Source organism: Alosa alosa, chromosome 10 (assembly GCF_017589495.1).
Source record: "Alosa alosa isolate M-15738 ecotype Scorff River chromosome 10, AALO_Geno_1.1, whole genome shotgun sequence".
Classification (NCBI taxonomy): domain Eukaryota; kingdom Metazoa; phylum Chordata; class Actinopteri; order Clupeiformes; family Clupeidae; genus Alosa; species Alosa alosa.
In genome coordinates this window covers 22,995,915-23,021,219 of record NC_063198.1, presented here as the reverse complement: position 1 = coordinate 23,021,219, position 25,305 = coordinate 22,995,915, and the positions used below count along the sequence as shown (strand labels likewise).

The 25,305-nt window shown below is 41.2% G+C and overlaps 1 protein-coding gene across 2 annotated transcripts; it reads right to left on the bottom strand.

Moving 5' to 3' along the window:
* Positions 1-1,040: 1,040 nt before the first annotated feature.
* Positions 1,041-23,801, bottom strand: pkp1b (plakophilin 1b). 2 transcript variants are annotated; one of them, XM_048254583.1, is made up of 14 exons: positions 23,418-23,801; positions 19,382-19,614; positions 16,406-16,848; positions 15,933-16,074; positions 15,407-15,614; positions 13,650-13,812; positions 12,814-12,931; positions 11,889-12,062; positions 11,138-11,308; positions 10,857-11,010; positions 10,379-10,577; positions 9,958-10,042; positions 9,050-9,286; positions 1,988-2,071 (listed from the first exon to the last, which is right to left on the bottom strand). In XM_048254583.1, exons 1-13 carry the CDS (start codon positions 23,605-23,607, stop codon positions 9,230-9,232), a joined length of 2,337 nt encoding a protein of 778 aa, XP_048110540.1. In that variant the 5' UTR covers positions 23,608-23,801; the 3' UTR covers positions 1,988-2,071; positions 9,050-9,229. The 2 variants fall into 2 exon arrangements, with proteins under 2 accessions (XP_048110539.1, XP_048110540.1); XM_048254582.1 differs by lacking the exon at positions 9,050-9,286 and having other exon boundaries at positions 1,041-2,071; positions 23,418-23,799.
* Positions 23,802-25,305: the final 1,504 nt, after the last annotated feature.

Genomic DNA, 25,305 nt, shown 5'->3' with positions numbered 1-25,305 from the left:
ATAAAAAAAAATATTCATTTTATTTGTTAGGGACCATGTACACTTTTTTTACATAAATATTGCTATTTAATGCATTGTACCAGAGTTAGCCTTAGGCTAATTTACATCTGCTTACAACTTCGAGGAGTGTAACCAGCTAGGAAACTACACTTAAATTGGTGGATTAAACTCTTACCAAACCATTTCAGAACTGCAGCAAACACATTGTTTAAAATGCAGCTGTTTACTCAGTTCTGATTAATTTAAATGTCAGTAGAATGAGGGGCAGTGGTAGTGTAGTGGTTAAGTTATGCAGGTTATGCAGTAGTCTGAAATGTTGTGGGTTCAATATCTGGCTTCCACCGTTGTGCCCTTGAGCAAAGAACTTAACTCCAAATTTCTCAGAGTTGTTGCTTATCGTTCATCTTCTAAGCCCCATACTACAGAACAGGAGTCAGTATGTGATCATACCAGCGACACACGTTTGGAGGACTGCCATACAGCTCAAACAAGACCCAGACAGGGAACTTAAGGAGATTACCTCATGACATCAGCCTTGAGCGACGTCACTACTGAATGTAACACACAGAAACACTCAAATCATGTATGCATACCACAACCACACACTCACACACACACCTGATGACGTCAAACAAAATACTTAAATAGATCTCGGTTCACACACACACACACTTTTCCCAGAAATTTAATTATGAAGCTAATAAATAATCAATAATTAAAATATTTAAAAAATAGTTGGGAGGGGCCCCAGCCGTGATGCGACTGGCTGGGGCACCTGCACCGTACGCCGGCGACCCGGGTTCGATTCCTGCCCCCTGGTCCTTTCCGGATCCCACCCCGACTCTCTCTCCCACTCACTTCCTGTCATTCTCCACTATCCTGTCAATTAAAGGCATAAAAGCCCAAAAAAATATACTTAAAAAAAATAGTGGCACAATTTGCTCAAGTCCCATCCACTTCCTGTCACTCTTCACTATCCTATCTGAATAAAGGCAAAAGGCCCATACAGCCACAGTCATAGTCAACACTAACAGATGGTATATTTTCTCAGGAGCAGTTTATTTCATTAAGAGCACATAAAGTAAATACAACATTGCATTAAAAAGTTACAAGATCAAACTAAGTGTTAGAACAACAAAAAATAAATTCAACAATTACATTTATATGGAACCCTGGAGGTGTGATTGCAATATATTTTTGTGTGTATATCCAGAGAATGTGTACCGTACTCATTTTAAGCAATTGTGTGCTCATTTTACTAAATTCTGCTCTCATTTAATTTCTTGTAAAATGAGCACACAATTTAGTAAAATGAGCACACTATTTACTAAAATGAGTACATGATTTAGTTAAATGAGCATACAATGGACTAAATTGAACGCACAATCTAGTAAAATGAGACCGCGATTTAATAAAACAAGCATACTATGTAGTAAAGCGAGCACACATTATACTAAATTGCCCGCACAATTTAGTAAAATAAGACCACATTTAAACAGTAAGACCCAAGTACAGTAAAGTCAAGTGTTTTCTTTCTCAAAAAGGTGCTTCAGATGCAAAGAGACCCTGTACTATAGATTAGAAATTCGAAAATATATCACTTCATTGAAACTAGGCTACCACCCAATGTAAACAAAAATCTTTGATAGTGTTTTATACATTAAAACAGTGCCAGAAGGCCATGTATGTGTTCCAATTTGCATACTTCTGTATTTACAATACCTAACGAGTACACAAGTGCATTGGTTTGTGCACTCATATTCGGTATTGTAAGTACAGAAGTATGCAAATTGGAACACAGTCCATGTCTCACTTTACAACCTAACCACAAAAGTACTCATGACATGATATTGTTGTTACAGACTGTATGCATCTGCAGTTGCATCACTAGTATAGCATAGTTTCGTTAGTGGCAGATCTGTTTAATAAGTGGCAGTGCCAGTAAAAGTCTGTGGTTAGAGCCAACATGTCTTACAATGCAGAACCTTGCTCGCTGCTAGTCAATAACCATAATAGATCTATGAGCTGCTTTGGTGACGTCATTCACAAAGGCCTTCTTATGCATCCCTTGCTATAGAAATGGAGAGAGAGAGAGAGAGAGAGAGAAAGAGAGAGTGAGATTGGGAGGGGGGATAACAATCATGCAAAACCACCTATGGGAAAAGTTACATGGTAAAGCCAGTTTCAGTTTTCATGGGTTTGACAAATTGTTGTGCTTCATTAATTCTTATTCACAGGGAGGATCACACATTTTAGTCTTTTAAAACAACAAGCACCATGACTTTTACATGTCACCTAGGCTGCTTAGGGGCAGCCGTGGCCTACTGGTTAGCGCTTCGGACTTATAACCGGAGGGTTGCCGGTTCGAATCCCAACGGCCATGGCTGAAGTGCCCTTGAGCAAGGCACCTAACCCCTCACTGCTCCCCGAGCGCCGCTGTTGTTGCAGGCAGCTCACTGCGCTGGGATTAGTGTGTATTTCACCTCACTGTGTGCAGTGTGTTTCACTAATTCACGGATTGGGATAAATGCAGAGACCAAATTTCCCTCAGGGGATCAAGAGTATATATATTTATACTTATATTTATAATTGGGGATAAACAGATCTTCTCCTGATTCAGAAGAGTCACAGTGTGAATTAAAACACCACACCCAGTACTGTGCGTTCTGTTTAACAGGTCATTTTGCAGTCAATTAAAAGAGAAGCTTTATAGAACTAGGGATAGAACTAGGCAAAGCGAGGCTTTGTGAAACACTGAAACATTCAAAGCAATTGTGCCGAATTGTTTTGAGGCTTCAAAATAATTCCGACACCTCAGAGCTGTTTATGGTGAAACAAAGCTGTCAAATGCTTTGTATCGGAGATGCGGTCTATTCAAGACAGTGGTTCACTGTGTTACACAGTTGAAACTGTGGTTAATGATAAAGTAAGAAGCTGACCATAAACAAATATTATCTGAAACAATACCTTACAAACCAAACGGGGAGCGAACAACATTTGAGCAGCATATAGGCTACCGTGCAAAAACACCCTCACTAACTAAAACACCATCATTGCTGTGGCTTAAGAAAAGTCTACACTGTTCATTAAATGGACGGGCACATACAGTAGTAGCTTGCTGCTGACACTAGTGAAATACATCAATGGTTCACATAGCTTTGGTCACGTGACATGGGCATTTTGAACAATGTTTCGAAGCAATGGTCACTGGACATTGCTGTTTTGAACCACGTTTCAAAGCAGTGTATCGAAACACTTGTGCTTCAAAGCCTCGGCACTGATTCGAGATGTCAGTTTCGAACGCCACATCCCTATACAGAGCTAGGACAGTCGTATTCATAAATGTAAGATAAGGTTCTTCTGAAATCTTATTGATTTACGCCGTTTTCCCATAACTAGGCATAGACTAAACTGAAACAATCTATGCCAGAAAGAGTAAGAGGTACCGTAATTTATTTTATTTAGATCTTTTGTGCAAGGGTTCAAGAGATTCCTTAAGCATAAGACTAAAATAAGGAGAAAACCTTGTGAACATTTAAGGAAACTTTATACAGAGAAGACTTAAGGATGTGTTGTCCAAAAAATCATCACTTAAACCTTAAATCAGAGTATAAAGACATTTTGCGGCCCCAGGACTCAGCCACTGGGCTGAGACGAGCATCAAACATTAGGAGACGGTGACTCATTACTACTTGAGTGACGCCAGGCTGGAATCATAAACTATGAAGAGCCAATCATGTGCATTTGATTGACTACACCAGCCTTTGGAAAACAAACATCTTAGCACCCAAATTAGCTGCTGCTAGCTAGTTGAAGCTAACTCCCTAAGAGATAAGTATCGTATCGTCAATCGTATTTCTGGTTGAAATGTCCAGAACCAATGCAGATACTTTGAAATGAAAATGAATTAGACTTTATCGTCTTTTTAAATTTTTGTTTGTCCCCAAGTTATCATCTGGAAAAGGAACGCGTTTCTGCTGTTGAAAGAGTCTATACACCTATGAATAAATACACGCCCAACTGCGATCCACCCTACACACGCAGTAGTACATTTTCTTTGGAAAAAGCAAAGCAATTTCTTTCTTTGGAAATACAGTAATTTCTGTCTTTACCTAAATCAACTCTTTCACAACTCCATGTACATCTGGTGGTCATTGTATTTTGCTTTGCTTTTTTGTTGGCTCTAAAATACTGTATTCACAACAGCAAATTATTTGGGAAAAATCACTATTTCTATATTGCTTACATGTTTACTTTGAATTTCAACTCCTCTCTATAGATGACTTTCACTTTTGAATAAAAATATACATAGATGCCAATGAAAGACAGAAGAGCCTTAAGTTTTGAGCAACAGAGCATATGATGTATCCAAAATGTCATATTATGACAAAAGTGTTTTTTATGTGAGGCGAGAGCTTGCTTTAGAGTGTTTATGACATTTTGAATGTTGTGTGTCATTTTGCTGGAGATTTGAGGCATTTTGCATTTTGTATGAGCAATTTTGGGTTTTGTGTGTAGAGTTCTGAAAAATAGACAGAGAGTTTTGAAAATGTGTTGTAAAGTTGTGATGAGTTTTGAAAATGTTTTGAAAAACAGTTGTAAAGTTGTGAAAAGGCCAGAAAAAAAACAGGTTCCGAGTAAGTTAATCAGTAAGTCAGTCTTTCTTCATGTGTGTGTGTGTTTTTAAATGGTTAAGAACTTTCGGTGACAGACAAAAATATAGCTGCAAGCAGCAATGTGGGGGCCAAGCAGTTAGCAGGAGTTGTCATGGCAACCCAATGTTGTTACATTATACACACTCCCAATTAACCCCCCATCCCACACACACACATATACACAGATAAACCTCCTCTCCCACACACCCCAATAGCCCCCCACACATATGCATGCCTCAAACACCACCAAATGTATTGTGCGTCCTCAGGTTGTAGTCACAAGTCAACATACCAAGTTTGGTGTCCATACGAGAAAGTGTTGATAATTATAGTGCCTCTAGTGGTCAAATGTCACTATATATATTGAGCGTCTTTAGGATGTGGTCCCGAGTCCTTGTACCAAGTTTGGTGTCGATACGAGAAAGTGTCGCAAATTATAGCACCCCTAGTGGTCAAAGGTCGCAAAATTGATTGTGCATCCTCAGGATGTGGTCACAAGTCCACATACCAAGTTTGGTGTCTATACGAGAAAGTGTTGATAATTATAGCACTCCTAGTGGTCAAAAGTCACCAAATTTATTGTGCATCCTCAGGTTGTAGTCATGAGTCCACATACCAAGTTTAGTGTTGATACGAGAAAGTTTTGCAAATTATAGCACCCCAAAGGTCGCTAAAATTATTGTCTGTCCTCAGGATGAGGTCCCAAGTCCATATGCTAAGTTTGGTTTCAATATGTGAAAGCATTGCAGAAATATGAGCCCTCTTCTTGTGATTATAGCGCCACCTACAGGTCAAAAGTCATCAAATTTATTGAGCCTCCTCCTAATTGGGTCCTAAGACCATGTACTGAGTTTGGTGTTGATACACGAAAGTCTTGCTGAGATCACTTCACTTCCTGTTTGGCGGCTTTCATGGGTTTTCAATATGGCTCCAAAAAGCAATGCATTTATGAGTCATGGTCTGAAGATCATCTGCGTCAAGTTTCGTGAAAATCGGATAAACTTTGTGACCTTTGATGCCTTTTAAGTGTTTTTGATGACATCAATATGGCGGAAGATCAACATGGCGGAAATTGGCGTCATGGTGTCGCGTCATTCGGTCTCATCCAAGGATTCCAAATATACCTTAATGTTCAAAATGTGGTGTACGGTAAGTGCATAGATGTAATACAACATTTTAAATGTTGGTGGTGCTAGAGCACTCCAGGTGCAGACATCAAACTTTCTGAAATTAAGCATATGCCTGTAACGAATCAATTTGCAAAATTTCTCAACTTTTTACTGTATGGTTCAATGGAAAATGAGCGTTTCGTTATAATAATTATAACTAGAATTGCGGTTCCGAGGAACTGCAAGAGTGGGTTTGATCATGGGCATGGAACTCGGCCTCATCCAAGGATTCCAACGGTACCTCATTTATGAAAATCGGGCACCACGGATCAAAAGTTATCTGCATTAACGCAACATCAATAAGCTAAAAGCATAATTAGCGTGGTTGCTATGCTGGTTGCTAGGGCAATCATGCTGGTTGCTATGGTGGTAAGCTAGGTTAGAAGGCCAGCGCCTCGAGAGCCTGAAGGGTCAGTTCTGAGGTTGTTGGCTGCTGGAACCCGAAAAAATGGACTGCATTTTCTTAAAGACAATGTGACTGAATGTGACTAGTTTGCACAGAAATGTACGATTTTTCCCACCCTCATCGACCTTGTCATAAAACTTGTTTAAATGATCACACGACGCCTCCTTGCTGCTTTGTCGTCTAAATCAGCCTTTCTCAAACTTCTTTGACCTGAGGCCCAGTCAAGGCATACTTTGGGGTCATAGGGCCCACCTACATGAACCCACCCCTCCTCCCACCCCCATCAAATTGTAATGATATCACAATTATTATTATTTTTATACTATATTGCTATACATGCACTTCAAAACAGTCAATGTTTAACGTGCTAAGATTGTTCACAAAAGTTTGTGAAAGCATGCACATCAGAGTACTGCTTTACTAATGTAAAATATAATTAGGCCTACACTAGTTTCATTGTTTTTGCATTGTTGCATGATGCTTGCATGAGAAATACTTCTCAAAACAACAGCAATTATATGGGTGCCGTTGTTTTGGGATGTTTCCCTCATGCAAGCATCATACACTGATAGAGTATATACATGCTATTTAATTACATTTCATCTGAATGCCTGAATGTAAGAATTCAGGAAACACAATACCAGCTTTTAACATTTCTGTTGTTTACTAGTTTATGTAAATCACATAACACATGACCTGTTTACATACTACTGATAGCCCATTACTGTACACAATAATACTGTGCCCATTCATTAACATATTAAACATCAGGCGTCTTGTTTACACATTTAAACCATATTTGCACGTCAAATTTCGACTCCAAATTGTAGTAACTACATCTACAAAGTCTAAGGAAGATAACCAGGTAGTCTTTTCAAAGATTACGTCGATTTTATGAGAACGCCAGCCCTCAGAAAAGCAGTAACTATTCATTCATTCACTTCCTTTTTTCTAGCTCGCAAAATCGCGGTTCTGTTTACACATTAAACCCATATTTACACTTCGAATTTCGCCTCCAAATTGTAGTAACTACATCTACGAAGTCTAAGGAAGATAACCATGTAGTCTGTTCAAAGATAAGATACATTTTGACAGAACTATCGTAACACCCCCAATTATCACCACTTTTGTTCAGAAATTCTAAAACAACGATGTTTTTTAACACTTCAAAATAAGATTTGCTAAATTAACCTGACATTTTTCAGTAGCCATAGGTGTGAAGATTTGAACAAAATCTGGTTTGTTTGTTAACGGGAGCATTTACTACCTGAAATATCCGATTTTGTTTACCACGCTCGGAGAATCAAATCAATGGGTTGTAATGGGACATATCGCACAGCTAGGAGATTATAGTGAGATTTAACCGTAGTAATGCCCTTCCACGACTGTTGGCTTATTGTTTGGAATACAACAACATCCCATGTTCTTGCATAGATATATTTTGGTTTGTTTTCTTTGTGTTTCGGGAGTATTTCAACCACAATTGCATGCTTATCTCCTCAGTGTATGAAGCACAGCAGCGGTTGCTATAGCAACCATAGACTCTGAACAGGACGGCAGATAGCACTTAGGCAAAATCTGAATGTAAACAGATAATACCGTTCAAGTTTTTTTATTTCCTATTTCTTTCAATTCTTTAACTTAAGACATGTAGGCCTAAGAAGTAAGTTTATTCACTGGGCAACGTACAAACTGACGAGTTACATTAGCCCTAGCACTATGAGCTACGATAAACGTTAGCTAGAATAGCTAGCTTCTAAGTGTGGCAGCTAAGTTATTATTTCATGTTCTGTTATGACATTCTTAACGTTTTGACTATGTTACAACTGATAAAAGCAAGACAAATAAAGTAACCAAATCGCTTTGCAATATTTTAGTCTAGAAATACGTATGGGTGTTCATTTACCATAATGTTAATTACAGTAGCCTAACGTTAGACCTAACGTTATCTCCACTTGCTGTTACCACCAGTTTTAATAACTTTACATTTGCGATCATGACCCATTTCATCTAACAACACCACTGGCATCTTTCCTTGACTATCAGACCCCAAACAGCAATACATTGAACTACAAAGATGTTATAGTAATGGTGTTCAGCTCATCATAATCGTTATGACATAATGTAATTTGCCGTCCGTCTCCTATCTTTTTGCCGTCCAGCATGGAGCCGTCACGTGACTTAAGTCACGTGTCTGCAAGGGGTGAATTTACACCGTTTCAACGGCACATGAACGGTTAGACCGAGAATTCTCGTCGTGAAATTAAAATTCCACTGGAGCTCCAAGCGGTTGTGTACACGCAGCCTTACAACACTGTCTCCAGCTCTTTTGAGTCGCGGTAAAATGTCATTTTTGGTACATAGCTAATTTAGATACACCTATGGTGTGGGTGGTTGCGTTTCTTTAGGAGTCTGCTATCTTGGTTTGTATAGAAATTGATATTAAGTGACACATACACGCAAGACGGTGGAAATACGGGACCGACGGTAATAGGGGGAGTTCCGATACAGACCTCGTAAAAGTAGTACCTAAAATGACTCCATTCACTTCATTGCAAAATCGCGGTTGGTCTGTTTACACATTAAAACGATACTAACAATTTACATTTCGACTCCACATCGTTGTAACACCATACCAAGGGTCTTAAGAAGTGAGTCAATTTGGCTGATTACGTTAACGCATTTCCAGGGCTTGTCAGCTCAAAAAAAGCAGTGGCTATTGCTAACGCATTCATTTTCAATGCTTAGCATGTTAGCTAACATTAATAGGTTGCATATGACAACAGCAAATAGCTAACGTTTACGTTAGCCTAACTTACTTATTGTTGACGTTGACCCGACACGTTCATAAGTTAGACCATAGACTGATAAGGACATCCATCAAACTAAAAGGGTTCGTTCTTCGATGTCTTCAAATTCGTTCGAATTCCATGTGTATGCTGTGTATCTTTCGTGCTGCTATCCTGTTGCCTCTTCCCTGCTGTTCCGGCAACAAGGTTTCACGCGAGATTTACGCCACATCCCAGATAGTTGTGTTTTCCCAAGATGGCGCCCGTCTGTATATGTGAACAACATAGATATGTGAACGAGACGTGAACGGTACTGTTTTTCTTTTTAATAAACTGCCTGTAGACTTACACAGTTCTCAATGGTTCGGTTTACATGTAGATACTCTCATTATGCTACGGTGTAAGTGAACACACAGTGAGGTGAAGCACACACTAATCCCGGTGCAGTGAGCTGCCTGCTACAACGGTTAAACAATTACAGCTGTGATGTCACAATCGGAATTAGAATCCTTGAACCATCCGCTGCGTCGATAGCTCAAATGGTCTAGCAGCAGTAGTTCGTCCAAAAAGTGGGTGAGCAGGAATAATAAATAAGAAAACTTAAGAAGAACAATAGTGGGCTTGCTGGATCAAACCCACTAATAATAGGAAAAGCTAGAAACACAATGGGTGCCTTCGCAATAACTTGGCCCCCAATAACACGCCCTGCCACACCCTGCCACACCCTGGCACATCTCCACCGACTGCATTTTCTCTTTCTCAAGCCCCCCCCCGCCCTCTCACTTTCTCACTTTCTCACGGATACGGAAACACTCAGAAAACACACACACACACACACACACACACACACACAACAGTGTTCTGAGTCACTCTACTCTAGTATGTGGGGGGAAAACTGATTTCTGACGCATCCAGCAGAGTCTCCAAACATACTGTACCTTCTTAAATAAGCTCTGGAAGTCCTTCTCTGCCCACAGGTTGTAAAGGAGAAAAGCCGCTGCTTTGCTGGACATCGGTAGGTTACTGGCCAGACAGAAGACCACAATTGATTGAAAAAAAAAAAGATTTTCTCTTATATATACAATTAAAATAAAACTAGTTAAACAGAGAGAATGAAACAGAAAGACATCCATATTTGCTACATTCCTTTAAACCTGATTTCACACAAAAATGGGAGGTTGTATAATGCATTGTGTGAATGAATGGGGTTTCAGCATACCGCAGACATACACCAAAACACACTACACACCAACACACACTATGGAAAAATACCAACAAAACACTCATTATGTCCGTCCAGAGTTTTTCAGGCTTTCTATGGAAACCTACCAAACAGACAAGCTGATGAGAGCTACTCACCTATTGTGGCTTATATTGTTCAAGGAGTTTATCAGGCTGTTGCTTAGCAACCCCTTGCTCAGCTCTTGCTCCGCCTTCATTAGGGCGTATGCAGTGTGACAAGCTGTTGCCATAGTTTCGTCCATCTCCGTCTCGTCTTGGGTCACGTTTGGGACACCAGCACTGATGAAGTCTGTGAGTGAAGGAAGGGCTTGGCGGGCTGCGGAAAACACACACACACACACACATCAAAGACTTAATTAGCACTTCATGTATAAAGCTAAGACCGATTAACAAAGTGATGTTAATAGGAGACCAAAACACACACCCATTCACACACTAAGTTTAAGAAGGACTAGGAGTGGAGGCAGGATCTAACATGTTAATCTGGAGAAGAAAAGAATCCTGGCTACACACAGACTAACCCATGATGCTGTGTAGTTTGCTGTGTGTGTGTGTGTGTGTCTGTGTGTGTGGTGTGTATGTGTTACTGACTAACCCATGCTGCTATGTAGTTGGGGGTGGCGTGAGAGGTTCCCAAGAAGTTGCACAGCAGAGCACTTCAAGTTGACATTTTCATTCTTAAGCAGGGGGCAGATCACACGCAGGCCATTCAGCTTCTGGACAATGGTCTGGCTCAACACGGCCGATACCTACACACACACACACACATGCACACACATTTTTATTTGATATGTTCAGGGTTGTTACAGTTCCTGAGTTAGCCAAGAGGTTCTGCTATTATTTGTTTATTAAGTTTTTGTATGTGAGGCTTCTTACGGTTCCTGTGGTGGCTGTAAGGTTCTGCATGGCTCCACAGCATGCCTCCAGGGTGGCTGGGTTCTCACTGGTTCCGAGCAGGCTGCGGTACATCTGCAGAGCTTTGGAATGGAACAGGCAGGCAGATCCGCTAGGATTGTTGTCCTCCATCACCGGATAGTCAAAGTGGGCCTAGAGAACACAGCATCACACACACACACACACACACACACATACTGTTTAACAACACTGCAACAATTTCATTCCATCTATCACATCATGATCTATCATGATAGGTACGTCTGTCTGTATGTTTGATTTCAAACTTTGCAGGTGTCTTGCTACAGGCACAAATGAGTGCAGCGCAAATGTGATGTTTTTTTGGGAAGAAATGCAAAAGATATTGTTAATTATATATCGGTAAAAGAAGCACACATTGGCTTTTTGCTGCTCTAGCCACTGGCAACTCAGCACCAGAGAGGGTAGAAGGCAGCGGAGCTTTGGCATAAAATGAAATGCAATACAGCAGAATAAAATGATTCTGCTGATTTCGCAACAACACACCAACTCTATTCAGCTGCTACAGCCTAGGCTACTTTGGACTGCCTTTGGACTTTTGAATAAACAAATGATAAATTAATAGTAATATATTTTATTTGTAGAGCACTTTTATCACATACTCAAAGCAAATAAAAGCAATAAAATTGTGTGTGTGTGTGTGCGTGCGTGCGTGTTACTGTGGTGCAGTGGCGGGGTGCGGTGCTGGTCTCACCTCCTGCTGGATCTTGCTGCTCTGGGTGCTGAAGCAGCTGAGAGGTCCAGGTGTGCTGGTCTGGGTGGTGGTGGGGGAGCGCGCCAGAGCATTCAGTCTGGTGAAGAGCAGCGGACACTCACTCTCCAGCCCGTATGTCAGGTTGTGCAGGATACACACACAGTTCTCCACCGACTACACACACACACATACAAATGTAAAATGTATTTTTTTTTTTAATGTACTTTATTTTATTATATATTATTTTTGGAAGTATTACTTTTTCATTGATGTATTTTATTTTATTACTATTCTATAAACATATTATTTGTTAATAGGTTTTAATTTATATATTGAAGACATTTATAGACATAATTCGTAGACAAATTAATTAAGGTTTAACTTCAAGTTTCAAGATTACTGTCATTCAGATATTGGGATCAATAAATAAAGATGAATGAAACGAGACAGATAAGGAAAACAGAACAGTAGTTGTATAAAGATAAAAGCTACACTTTTGTCTTTTGACATTCAGTATAAAGACAAAACAAAACAAATTCCTTGCGTTGACTCATCAGCCTGCTGGCCTGGCAGTGTCTCACCCTCTTGTTTGCTGCTAGAGTATCAGCTTTCCAATGGGATTAGTGTGAACAGGTTGTGGCTCAGGCCATTAGAAAAGCTCACCTCTCATGGTATGCTACTAAGTAAAGAAGAAAAAAAAACTTTGCTATGTCTCCTCGGCGTTAGAGGCCGGGCGCAGGTTCTTTTAAAGAGTAAAGGTAAAAAGAGTGGCATTTTACCAAAGAAAAAGAAAAAAAAAAATAACACACTGTTATACAAGTGCTATAGAAGTTAGACATCTTTAGAATAAATTCACAGGAAAAAAAATGGCCGGTCCAACCTGCTTTTCACTGATGCTTGAACAAAACACAACTCCTCCACCCACCTTATCATCAGGCTTATCATCGGCCACACAGTTCTGGATGTATTTGACCAGCGCATCGATCAGGCCACTGGTTTTTCGCATGGACTGGCGGTTCCCCACCTTGGCTGCACTCAGGTTCCTATATGTGTGTATGTGTGTATTAGGGGAGGGGGGGTGTCATAATTCGTAAGATTTCAGTGGAAGATATAACTTGGCGGTTTCAGAAAGTGTCTCTAAAATAACAAGATTTATTAGTTTTGAATCTTTCACCAAGAACAAAAGCACCTTGTTGAATACTCTGGACATTCGCCAAACTTCTTTCTCATAACTCTATAAACTATATTTATATTTATATTTATGAATGTGTGATTTCATTGTTAAGAATTTGGCTTTTTAAAGTTGCCAAAAGAAAGACAATTCTTGAGTCAGACTTTTCAATAAGGTGTTCTCAGTGAAAATGTACTCAAAACAAATAAATCCTTCCAAGACACTCCTTCAAACCACAAAGTATCCATCACTATTACAATCACATCTATCCTCAGATTTCCATAGTTTAACTGGATTACAATCATATTCATGCCTGGCCTGGGCATGTTTCAGCTGCTTTTATGGGTAAACAACTCTTGCACAATTGCTATTTAATTTAATTTTAAAAAATGTCTTCCATATCAAATTAAGTGCTCAACTTCTCAAGGAATGCTACCCAATTGATCAAAGTTCTCTAGAAAACCTTTTAAGTGACAAAAATGAAAACACAGAGCATTTGTGGAGGTTGCTGACTCTGAGTGCTATTTCCTACACGGAACTGTTCTCCCACAGCACACAAAGCAGGTAAACATAATGCTTGAATAATGCACCTGAGACATGCGGTGGCATTGAGGAAGATCTCCGGTTCTATGTTGTTGTTGAGGTTGATAATGTTAGTGTAGGGTACCACCACATGCTCGGTGAGAACCGGCAGAGAGCTCTTCAGCAGATCTGCCTTCAGAGAGTCCGCTGAGGACAGGTTCCACAGCAGACCTGCGGAATAGAACCATACAACCCAGAAACACTCAGAAACCACATTCCATTCCAACTGTTACTGTTCTATTAATTACAAAATTCATATTAATACTATTAAAATGTAACCCTGTAAACCTAGTCCTTATTGTATACTTGTAGAAAACATCAACATGCTGTTACTCTTCATTACTTCTCACACACACACACACACACACACTGTTACGACCCTGTGGGTCTTGTGTATTATGTGTGTTTGTTACTTCTATTGTGTGCTTCCAGGCAGATTGGCTGCAGCTGAGGGGTGGTGTGAAACCCTATGACGTCAGGGTAGCCCGGCCCTTTAAAAGGGGGCTGACGTCATTGAGCTATCTCTCTTGCTAGCTGTGGGGATTGTTCGTTGCCACCGTCGCTGCCGCACATCGCTGCCACTAGGGCCAGCCTCGGGCCTTGCCCGTGCAACGGGCTGGCCATCTTTCTCACTCCCTGGGGTGAGAGACCAGGAGTGGAGGCCTGGTCACGAGGCTCACCGTGTTTTTCTTAGTTTAGACATTTTTCCATACTGGTTTTTTTTTTGTATTAATAAATACACCATTTTATTAAGTTTTGTGTCTGCCCGTTTTTGTTATATCCCACAAGCCCTAGACCGGGATGTAACACACACACACACACATACACACTCGAATATTATTGTAACAGTACAACCTGGGTTTCATAAGTGGTTTTGTGAAATCTCATAACTGGTTTGGTTAAGTAAGACTCTTCCTGACAGCAATATGCAAGGTAACATATGTGTTTTCATTCTTCCTTAAGAAAACAGCTACAGGTGCCCGTAGGCTACGGCTAACCCGTAGGCTACGGCTGCCCCCAATGACAGGCTGAATATCCACATTAACCACATTCCAATGCATACTAATTCTCTCTCTCTCTTCCTCCCTCCCTCCTCCCTCTCCCTCTCTTTTAAGACTCCGGACACACATGAGTGACTCAAACACTCCATCCATAAATCACTCACTCCCAAAATCAAAATGGCTACTGACTGTTCTATGTCTCTTTAGCCATTGCTACTTGGTTGAGGTTTGAGAGGGAGATGGAGGAGGGGGGATTGAATGTGAAATGTGTGTCCTGAGTTTTAAAAGCTAGCCATGAGTCCAGGCAGCTGGGAGGACAGAGGGGGAGTTTTAAAAGCTACCCCCACCTTTCCACACACACACACACACACACACACACACACACACACACACACCTCCTTACTGCATGTTAGTGTTTTCTCCAGTGGTGCTCAGACCTAATGCAATGCGTAGGCTAAGCATTTGAAATTTCACATAGCAGTCACATACCTTGAAAATGAACTTTATTAGTTTAACAGTTGAATTGAAAACCGAATTGTCTGTAGTCTCCTTATTTCATGCGACTGCTTAACCAGAGCACTTATTCGACATTCTCTGGCTTAACAAACTGTTTCAACAATGTTTTCTTCTACGCGATTCACGCAAAATTATCGTGAAGCTTCTGCACAGCGGCGCCATCGACTGGTCTGGCATAATCACTACAGCATATTTAGCTGAGAAAATCCACCCGGCGGTGTCGTGTAAACGGCCTCTGAGTCTCTCACCTGTCAGTTGTTTCTGGATCTCTGATGATGGGGTGTCCATCAGCAGCTGTACTACCTGGGCCAGGCCCCCGCTGCGCTGCACTTCCTCCTTGTTGCCCGAGTGTTTGTACACAAGGTTGCGGAGGGCTGCAGAGGCCGTCGTTTGGATCTGCAGATTGGGACTCTGGAGGAGGGCAACTAGAGCAGGGATGCCCTTCATCTGGAACACCTGGAACACACGCACACACACAAACACACATACACACACAGATACACGCACACACACACACACACACACATAAATAAATACAGACCCTCATCCCTATCACACAATATTAATCGGAGTGAAACCAAATTACACTGAGATACTGTGACCCTGTGCTTTGAAGTGATTTGAAGTTCATCAAACCAGCACTTTGTGAGCTGGCGTGCGCGCACACACACACACACACACAGAGAGACAGTTGATGCATCCCCCAAACTGTGGGATGCATGAACTGTTTTTGCTGTGTTATACACATATGCTAACAATCTGATGCTAGGCTACCTGCTGCTTGGCCTTGTCCTCTGTAAAGGTGTTGTGCTGGATGAAGGTGGCCCCCAACAGCTGGTAGCTCTCATCCTGACTGGACAGGTACTGAATGGCGTCTGACATGCTGATGTCCATCTTCTGGACATCAATTGTTTGCCTGTGAGGGCAAAACCACAAGGTCACAAACCACAGACAGGCACAAACTCACCTCCGTCAAGCAGGTAAGATGCTAACAAATAAAGAGTTGTGTTTGTATGAATGTGTGTATGCATGAGTGCATGTGCCTGCATGTGTGTGTGTATGCATGTGTGTATGGATGGACGGATGGATGGATGGATGGATGGATGGATGGATGGATGGATGGATGCACAGCACATATGGGTGCATGTGGGTGTTGAATAATTTTCCCTATCCACCCACCCATGATGCAACAGTCTATCCAGGCCATCCAACCAACCAAACCTTTGTGTATATGTGGCTGTTCTCACCCCTTGACCATTGATATCTTGAAGTCGGCAAGGGAGTGGTTGGAGGGAGGGTGCCTGATCTGCGTCATGCTGTGCTGACTGAGTGCCCCCCCCTTCTGGATCTGGAGGAACCCGGGTCCGTCCACCTCCATATGTGGGCTGCTCAAGCTGGCCGGGAACCGGCTCGCGGTCTGCCTGGCTTGACCCGCCACCTCCATCCTCTGCTGAAACCCGATGCGGGTGGTCAGGTCAGGCACACTGCGGCTACTGGCCTGGCGACTCCCTTGGCTGACCTGTCTGTGGCCATCCAGCTGTATTCTGGTCTGGTACCCTGCCGTGGGGCTGATGGGGAGAAGGCGGGGCGCGGGGGCGCTCTTGTGCCTCTTCCAACTGGTGGCGGCGTTGGTTCTCTGGGACACAGTGCGCGAGGAGCTCACGGTCCTCCGGGACTCCTGATCCACAAACTGCAGGCACAGCACCAGAAGGAGAAAAGTGAGGTGCAATGACCCTACACATGCACACCATACTAACACACACACAGGTGCACAAAGAGGTACATGCATTGCACACACACCTCCCACACACACAGCTGTTCTTGTCTTAGCTGTTATACTCCAATAGCTTAACTGGCCAATAAGCCAATTAAGTGCCAATGATACCTTCATCATGTGATTGTGACATCATAGTGTGTATCATAAAAGCACCAATTACTTTCCCTTTTGTTTGAAAATTCTAAAACAACAATGTTTTTTAATACTTCAAAATAACGTTTGATAAATGAACCTTACATTTTTTAGTAGCCATAGGTGTGTAGATTTGAACAAAATCTGTTTTTTGGTAAGAGGGCAGAAATAAGAGACGGGCGGTAATAGGTGACGTTCCGATACTTTCCTTAATTACTCTAAAAGCCAGTTTGTTCCCAAGCATCTGAATTCATGCCATGTTGTGGTGCAGGGGGTAGAGAAGTTCTTCAGGTTCAAGCCTAGCTCCTCTTAACGCTGTCAAAGTGTCCTTGAGCCTCTGATGTGAAGATTAGTGCCTTCCAATGGCAGCCTCCGACATTGTTGTGTGAGTGAGTAAATTTGAGGCATTCAATTATAAAGCACTTTGAGAGCTCGGAAGAATATAAAAGCGCTATATAAATGCAGTCAATTTGCAAATGGCAAACTTGTAGCCAAGAAGCCAGCTCAAATTCATCCTGCCTACAATATATGACAAGAATTCGAGTCGGCTTACGCCATAGCGATCATGCAGATTGACCACGATTCCTTAAGCCCTAGTGTGTTGATGCAGTTCAGTACACTTTTTGAAAGAAAACAGTGTTCAGTGTTGAAAAACAATGGACACTGTCAGAGAGTCCTGTGAACAGAGTGGCACAAAGTACACAAAATACCTTATGGTTATCTCCTGACTATTCAAGCAGACGCCTGATCAACACTGTCAATCTGCCAAGAATTTCAGGTCTAGAGAAAAAGGTGGATGTCAGAGAATCACTATATTTTCCAGACTATGAACACTTCCTGGAGTGGAAACTCACAGAGTGCTTTCTGGCACAAACATCCTAACTGACACCTCATTCGTATAATATTTGCTCTCTTAATAGGAACCAGGCAACCAGCACTGAGTAAAGAGTCAATCAGGCAACACCGTGAATCACACTCCAAATGGTAATGGAGTCTGTTATACAGTACTGTAAATGTCACTTAAATAACTTTCTCACCATATCCATAAAGATCAAAACTATATTAGAAGATGATAGGAGAATATAATCAAATGGCATTTGTCTCCTGTGGCCATTTATATTCTACTAAATATATTCAGGCATTTCTTGTAGGCTAAGGCCATTAGAAGTAAGTTTTACAGCATTTTTATCTTTTGATTTCACTCTTCTTTTTTACATGATTATGTGTATGCTCCCCCCACCCCCACCTTTTATAAAACTCAATGAACAGCTGATCACAAAAAAAGAAGTAAGTTTTGCTGTTGATGCATGAATTAATTCATGCATTCATGTGTATATGAGTACAAACACACATTCAAACTGGCTATTTAAGTTTTATGGACTAATCCAATGAGAACAACAAGAACAAGAAATATTTCAATAAATTCAAGTCCATTTCAAAAGTAGAAACATGGCATTCTCTATCTATTTACAGCCCCTAGGTTGAGACGTCTTTGTGGTCTCTGTTGGAGGAAAAATCAAATCTTTGAATGTTAATAGCCCAGGTTAAGGTAACCTGATGTAGAATTGGAAAATGTCAGTGTGGCACCAAATGTCCTATTGTAAGGTAAAAGAACTACAGTACATATTGCTCTAATTCATAGGGATGTGTGTGTGTGTGTGTGTGTGTTTGTGTGAAGTAATGTAGAGTAACAGCATGTTGATGTTTTCTACAAGTATACATAGCATCTGCTGCAACAATTAGCTTCTACTGTAATCAATGGAACTTGTTAGACAAGTCTTTTAAAATTATTTTTACGATATACAAACGGAGCGCTTCAGTTGCGGACCTGGTGTAGCTTGGGCCTAAGGTGAGGTCCACTCATGCCACCAGAGGAGGACTGGGCACATAGCCAACAGGTCTCTGCGGAACAGCACTCTCTTTCTACACTAACCAACTGGGAACAAGCAGAGGATCTTAGGTTACCTATCCAATGAACACAGACACAGAGCTGAGAGCCCAGCTAGTGTTACTTTACTTTTTTCATTTGCTTTCTCCTTTCTTTTATTTCATTCTGGCTTTGTTCCTCTATTTCATCTATTTCCTCTTTGGTCAGAACTTGCCTACGCACGCAGTCCACTTATGACTGATAACAGTTATTTTTTTAGCAACTCCACTGTATCCTTTCATTCACTCAATTGTAATTGTCATCATTGCAATTAACTGCTCTACCAATAAGCATTGAAATCTGAATTAATTTAAAATACAACAAAGGAAATTAATGCTGAAAAAAATGTATTTAAGACTAACAACAATATGAGAAAAAAATGCCCACCATTTTTGCATGACCATTGACTTGTGCAGATCCTTTAATGGTGGGTCTTAATGGATCCTTTAATCCATTCATGGTTCCATTGACAAAGACAGATCCCTTGTTCATGGTTCCGTTCACAAAGCCAGATCCCTTGTTCATGGTGGTGTTTTTAAATTCTGAAAGGTATCCTTTGTGTGTAGTAGGAGATGTGTTGATAGTCAGTACATCATAAAACACATTGTCACTTTTTGGACCTGGATAGATAGAGAGAGACAGAGAGAGAAAGAGAGACAGAGAGATCCTTTGAGTTATTTTACCACCTCCAGAAAACCCCATGTATCAATAATATTCAGTTGCTACCTAGGACTTTGTGTATAGTCCATAACAGTGGTTCTCAAACTGTTATAGTATAAGTATCAGTATATATACTTTTTTGATCCCGTGAGGGGAAATTTGCTCTCTGCATTTATCCCAATCCGTGAATTAGTGAAACACACTCAGCACACACTAATCCCGGCACAGTGAGCTGCCTGCAACAACAGCGGCACTCGGGGAGCAGTGAGGGGTTAGGTGCCTTGCTCAAGGGCACTTCAGCCGTGCCTACTTGTCGGGGTTCGAACCGGCAACCCTCCGGTTACAAGTTACCAGTAGGCCACGGCTGCTCTACACAGTGAGTTAACAGTGAGTGCCACCTTAGAAAACAATTGGCTCTCTAAGTACCACCATTATGACCGGCATTAAAATACAGTAGCATAGGCCAATTTAACTAGACTAGGCTTGTACATGGGCTATTTCTTTATGCATTTTTTTGAAGAAAACAAAAACTAACTTTAAATTTATCTAACGTTAAATTTAACTCATGAAACTCATCTAACGTTAAATTTAACTCATGAAAACAAAATAATCTCAGAGACTCCCTGAGTTGTCCGAATGTGGGACACCTAAGCTCCAGTCTGTGCGGCTCTTCCCCAAACTATGGGAAAGCCAAAGCTGTCCTGTGATCAAAATTGAATGTGGATTTAATGTGTTACCCTCACATTGTAGCCTAACATATACTACAAAAGTCCGAAAAACAAATAATGTCCCATATTAGGGCAAACCACCCTACCACTAGAGCAGGGGTGGGCAACTAATTTCCCCAAGGGGCCACATGACAAACTGGGACTGTTGAGGAGGGCCGGACCCAAAATACTGAACTCAAGTCTGAACTCAATTCTGTTCAATTCTATTCTTTTCTTGTATAACATTAAGTAAATCATATGGTTTTGTTTACTAGTCGTAAGAACAGATGAAAATGTGAGGGAGACAAAGGAAAAACTTTTATTTATTATTTAATCTATGTCCAGTATTTAATCCTCATTCTTGAAAATGATTTTTTGACATTGACATTTTTTTTCAGTTTTCAAAGACTGATATAAAAAAGTACTACAATATCTATATAATTAGGCTAGGTCATGAAAATGTGAAGGAGTCAGTACAACCGATAGGCCTGTGCCACCATTTCATCAACACTCAGCAATATTTCATCATAAAATCATTTCCATCCTTAAATGAACTCTATGCAGAATTAGACTACGAAAATGTGGGACAGACAATAGTAGGCTGTCATTAGTTAATCAACATACACAAAGAAAACTATTTTAAAAATTAGGGGTGGCACGGTTCACAAAATCTACGGTTCGGTTCGTATCACGGTTTTCGGTTCGGTACGGTTCTTGTTGTTATTTTTTCTTTTAATCTTTCACACTCCAGAAACATATTTCAGCATATAGCTTAATCATCCACAATTAGGCTAGAGTATTTAAAGAATAGTTATCATGTAATAATGCACAAACTGAATTTGACTTTACATAAAGCACATTATTGTCTGAGGAAACGTTAAGCTACAGTTGAGATTTTGATACAGCAAGAGGGAAGACATTGATAATTTCAACAATCTTTTCATTTATTTGGTATAAAAGGCAGAATGTGTACTATTGCCATCTGCAGGAACGTATGCCCCTTTTTGGCACACAAAGAAAGAAAGTGTAACTCTTGCAGCTTAAATTAAATTCTTAAATTAAAGTGCAGTATTTGGAAACATAAAGTTCTTATCTAAAGTAAAAGTGCCACTGTAATATTTTAAATATAAAAAAACATGCTGGCTAGTGGCTATCAATAAATGCAATCCATCGGTGGTGAGAGCTACGTGGGCCGTGTCGGACAATTCTTTGACAAGTTTTTTCTCGTGTCTCATATAGTTTTGGAACTACAGAGGTGCCGAAGTGTCGGCGGGAGGGAATGTTGTAGCGGGGCTCGAGTATTTTCATCAACTGACGAAATCCTTCACCCTCAATCACACTATATGGCATCATATCCTTTGCAATAAACATCCCGATTGCTTTCGTTATGGCCATTGCCCTGGCCGAGTTATCACTGAGAGGCTGCTTTAATGCTGAGGATAGAAGTTGTTGGGTAGCCTGCGGCTCTTTCTTCCTTAAACTGTCTACAGACACATTGGGGTGACGTCTTTTCATATGACCTCGCATGTTCGAAGTGTTGCCAAGAGCATACTGAACACGTGTTGCACAATGTTTGCACACAGTCGCAGTCTTTTCTGTCGTCTTAACTCCTCTATCATCATAGGTAACCTCAAATCCGAAATGTTCCCACACACCAGACCTATAAGAGGCTGGCGCATCCTGCAACTCCCGGCAGTCTTTGTCTCTCGCACTTGTCATTTCTAAAGACTCCAGTCGCGCGCAGCACTCAAAACTATACTCCTACTCTCGCGCGAAAGGGAAACACATTGTCACATGGGAATCAATTGCGCATGCCATAACTAGCCTGAACCGTACGACAAACACACACTCCGAACCGTGACATGCCATCCGCACGGTTCGGAGCATTTTTCAAAAACCGTGCCATCCCTATTAAAAATGTAGGCTGTTTTTGCTTTAACTTTATGCACATAACTGTGATTGGTCAACTCGCTCTGTGTGTTGAGCCGGCTGCTTCAAGCAACCTGTGGGTAGTAGCATCATTCTAGTTCGCTAACATAAGCTTTGCAAATAAACTCAGACATATTTTGGTTACAATTACGGGGTTATCCGATTGTAAACTGTCTATCTGCCAGTAACGTTTTGAAATGAACACTTCGTATCGCCAACGACCAGCAGTAGGAGTTCGTTCTAACAACCTTTGCGGTGGTGAGCGACGCAGACATAAGAGACACAAAACTTTGAAAGGTTTACGCCGACGTAAAGGCAACTGCATTGTGTCGACGCAGAAGCATAAATTCTATTCACCAGCACATCAGTGTGGGTGTTTACGTCGTATGCATCCACGCACAAATGTATGGGCGTACAAATAACAGCCGCTTTCAAAATAAAAACAACGATATTGATTTGCATGCATTATCTCTATGCTAGGCTCTTGACTATTATTCTTTCACGGACCTTACGCGGGCCGGTCAGGGAAAGCCCGCGGGCCGTATGTTGCCCATGTATGCACTAGAGAGTCTACATACCACCAGTGGTATGCGTACCACAGTTTGAGAACCACTGTTCTATATTTTTTTAATTCTCTTATAAACGGAAAAAGAGGACATCTTGCTCTCCCTTGAGTACTTGCTGGTATTTATTTACTTGTCAAATGAAAAAATATATAATGTTGCGGACATTATATATTTTTTCATTTGAGTAAGTTGTTTTTGTTCTGCAGAAATTGAATTAAATGAAATTGAGAAAATATTTTTTTTTATGCTACAAATTGTTACTAGTTTCTTGGTAATGTACCAAATAGTGACATGACCTTATTAATATAGGGCCTAATTTCAATACATTTCTTGGCCTTACATTTAAAAGGCTATTATCCTTTATACTGAATAAAAATCACATCTCTATGTTTGGATATTATCTGGATGTGTAGCCTATGACCTTAATTTCAGGTAGGCTCACGCGCACCTTAAACTCAGTCTAGATAAGGGACAATGAATGAATTCAATGAATGAATGGGACACTCACAAGTAGCTAATTAGCCCTTTTCACCATAACGAGTGTGGATTTATTTAACTTACTTGTTGGAAGTATAAGCCCAGATCCACTTTTTGTACTGTATCGGGACTTGCTTCTAGCAATCGTGTGAACTTGATCCATAACTCGCTGCTGCGCTGACCTCATGTTGATGTCCGAGGGAACAGCAAGAGACGTGTCGCCGGACTCACCGACGGGCATGGCCATAGCTGACCGAAAAGGCTCCAGCGTCATTTCAGCGGATATTTTCCCTAGCAGTCCCTATAGTACAAATTCGCAGAGCACCGGTCGTTAGTCTCGCTGAAGAATGTTACTAAATGACAGCTGTGACCGATTCCTCCAAGTCCACTCTCTCCTGATGAGGGATAATTTAAAGAGGAATGATATAAAGCAGTGGCCTGGGTGGAGTACCTGTGCTCATGCCAACACGCCTACAGAAGAGGAGGCTCCCGCCAGGGGCGTTGCTGTTTCTTCAATGTTGGAGGAGACCATAATACCTCCATGGAGGAGACAACTACTGCACGCCCATGTTGAACTTTGACCGCGGCGTGCTGAAAATGTCCGGCGGCAAGCGAAACAAAAATCAGATATTACCTCAACCAAGTGCAACCTATCGGCGAGCGAAGTGCATGACTTCTGATTGCAATGAGAGCACTCACTGCAGTGCAGTGTTGGGCAAGTTACTTCAAAAGCGTAATGCGTTATTTATTACTTGTTACTGTCATCTCAAAGGAATGTGTTACATTACATTATTACTGTCTTTGAATTGTAAGGCATTACACTACGTTTACATTACTTTCACCAAAATAACAGGAAATATGGATTTGGTGTTCTCAATAGATCTTCATGTGTTCAATCCAGCTCACACGGCAGGAGGTGATGTGGAATGGCATAATGACTGAGCTAGGCTTAAGGCTAACAAAAGAACAATATAATGGTTGCAGTTATGGCTCATGGGACAATGTAGGCCCCAAAGTCCAAAGGTCACTCACAACTTAATATAGTTAAATATAGCCATAGTGAAATTGTATGTTGACTTTAAATGGTTCTCATCATTGCTGGTTGCCTTTCCTTTTTTTTTAAATTCTTGGATAATCTTCTCTGGTGCCAACTGAGCATTTCTCAATTTTGGATTAAAAAGCAAAGTACCTTCAGTTACTGATAATTATAGTAAAATATTACTGAAATTGCATTGGTAATGCCTTACATTACTGCATTACAGCAAAAAGCAATGCATTACTGTAATTACATTACTTTTTTAATGCATTACTCCCAACACTGCTGCAGTGATATCATTCGGATGACCCGGGAAATTGGTCTTTGTTATTTGCCTCTGCACATTTGTTGCATAGGGGGGGAAAAAGATTGACGTAGGCCCTATACTGTAGAGGTGACTGAGCTCAATAACTAATGGCTACGAAGTGGGGATATAGCCTAGGTGGTGGTTATTCCATATAGCGAAGCCTATATGTTCTATAGCCTATTAGATGAACATTGTCTGGACAATGGGTCTCCTCCATTTTCATGAAACCATCACCATGTTCCTCCGATTCAGGGCATTCTAAACTCATTATGGTAGGCCTAGGTCTACAATGTCAAGCCCGGTTCACATTGTACGCGGCATGCACTGCGCACGCCGCCAGGAGAGAGATTTTTAGTTGTTTTGCTTGGCGGCAAACATGGGTTTTAGCGCAGCGCTGCCGCTAGCGTGTACAATGTGAACCCGGCTTCAAGGCTTGTGAAGTCCCCTTCAGCCACGCCCTAGATCAATTCACTCCCGTCTAGACGATTATGGACACATAGCAGACATCCCAAATCTCCCGGAAGTTCCGGGAGTCTCACGCATATTAACAGCGGCTCCCTGACGCCCGCAAACTAGATAAAATCTCCCGGAATCTAGAGCGAGCGATCAAGAGCGTGCACGCGAGACCA

Coding starts and splice junctions, on each gene's coding strand:
- pkp1b (XM_048254582.1), bottom strand. CDS start 23,607: ATGACGCTGGAGCCTTTTCGGTCAGCTATGGCCATGCCCGTCGGTGAG. Junction 10,043..10,378: donor AACAATATAAGCCACAATAG/GTGAGTAGCTCT, acceptor CTGTCTGGCCAG/TAACCTACCGATGTCCAGCA. Junction 2,072..9,957: donor TCCAGAGCTTATTTAAGAAG/GTACAGTATGTT, acceptor CCATTTCTATAG/CAAGGGATGCATAAGAAGGC.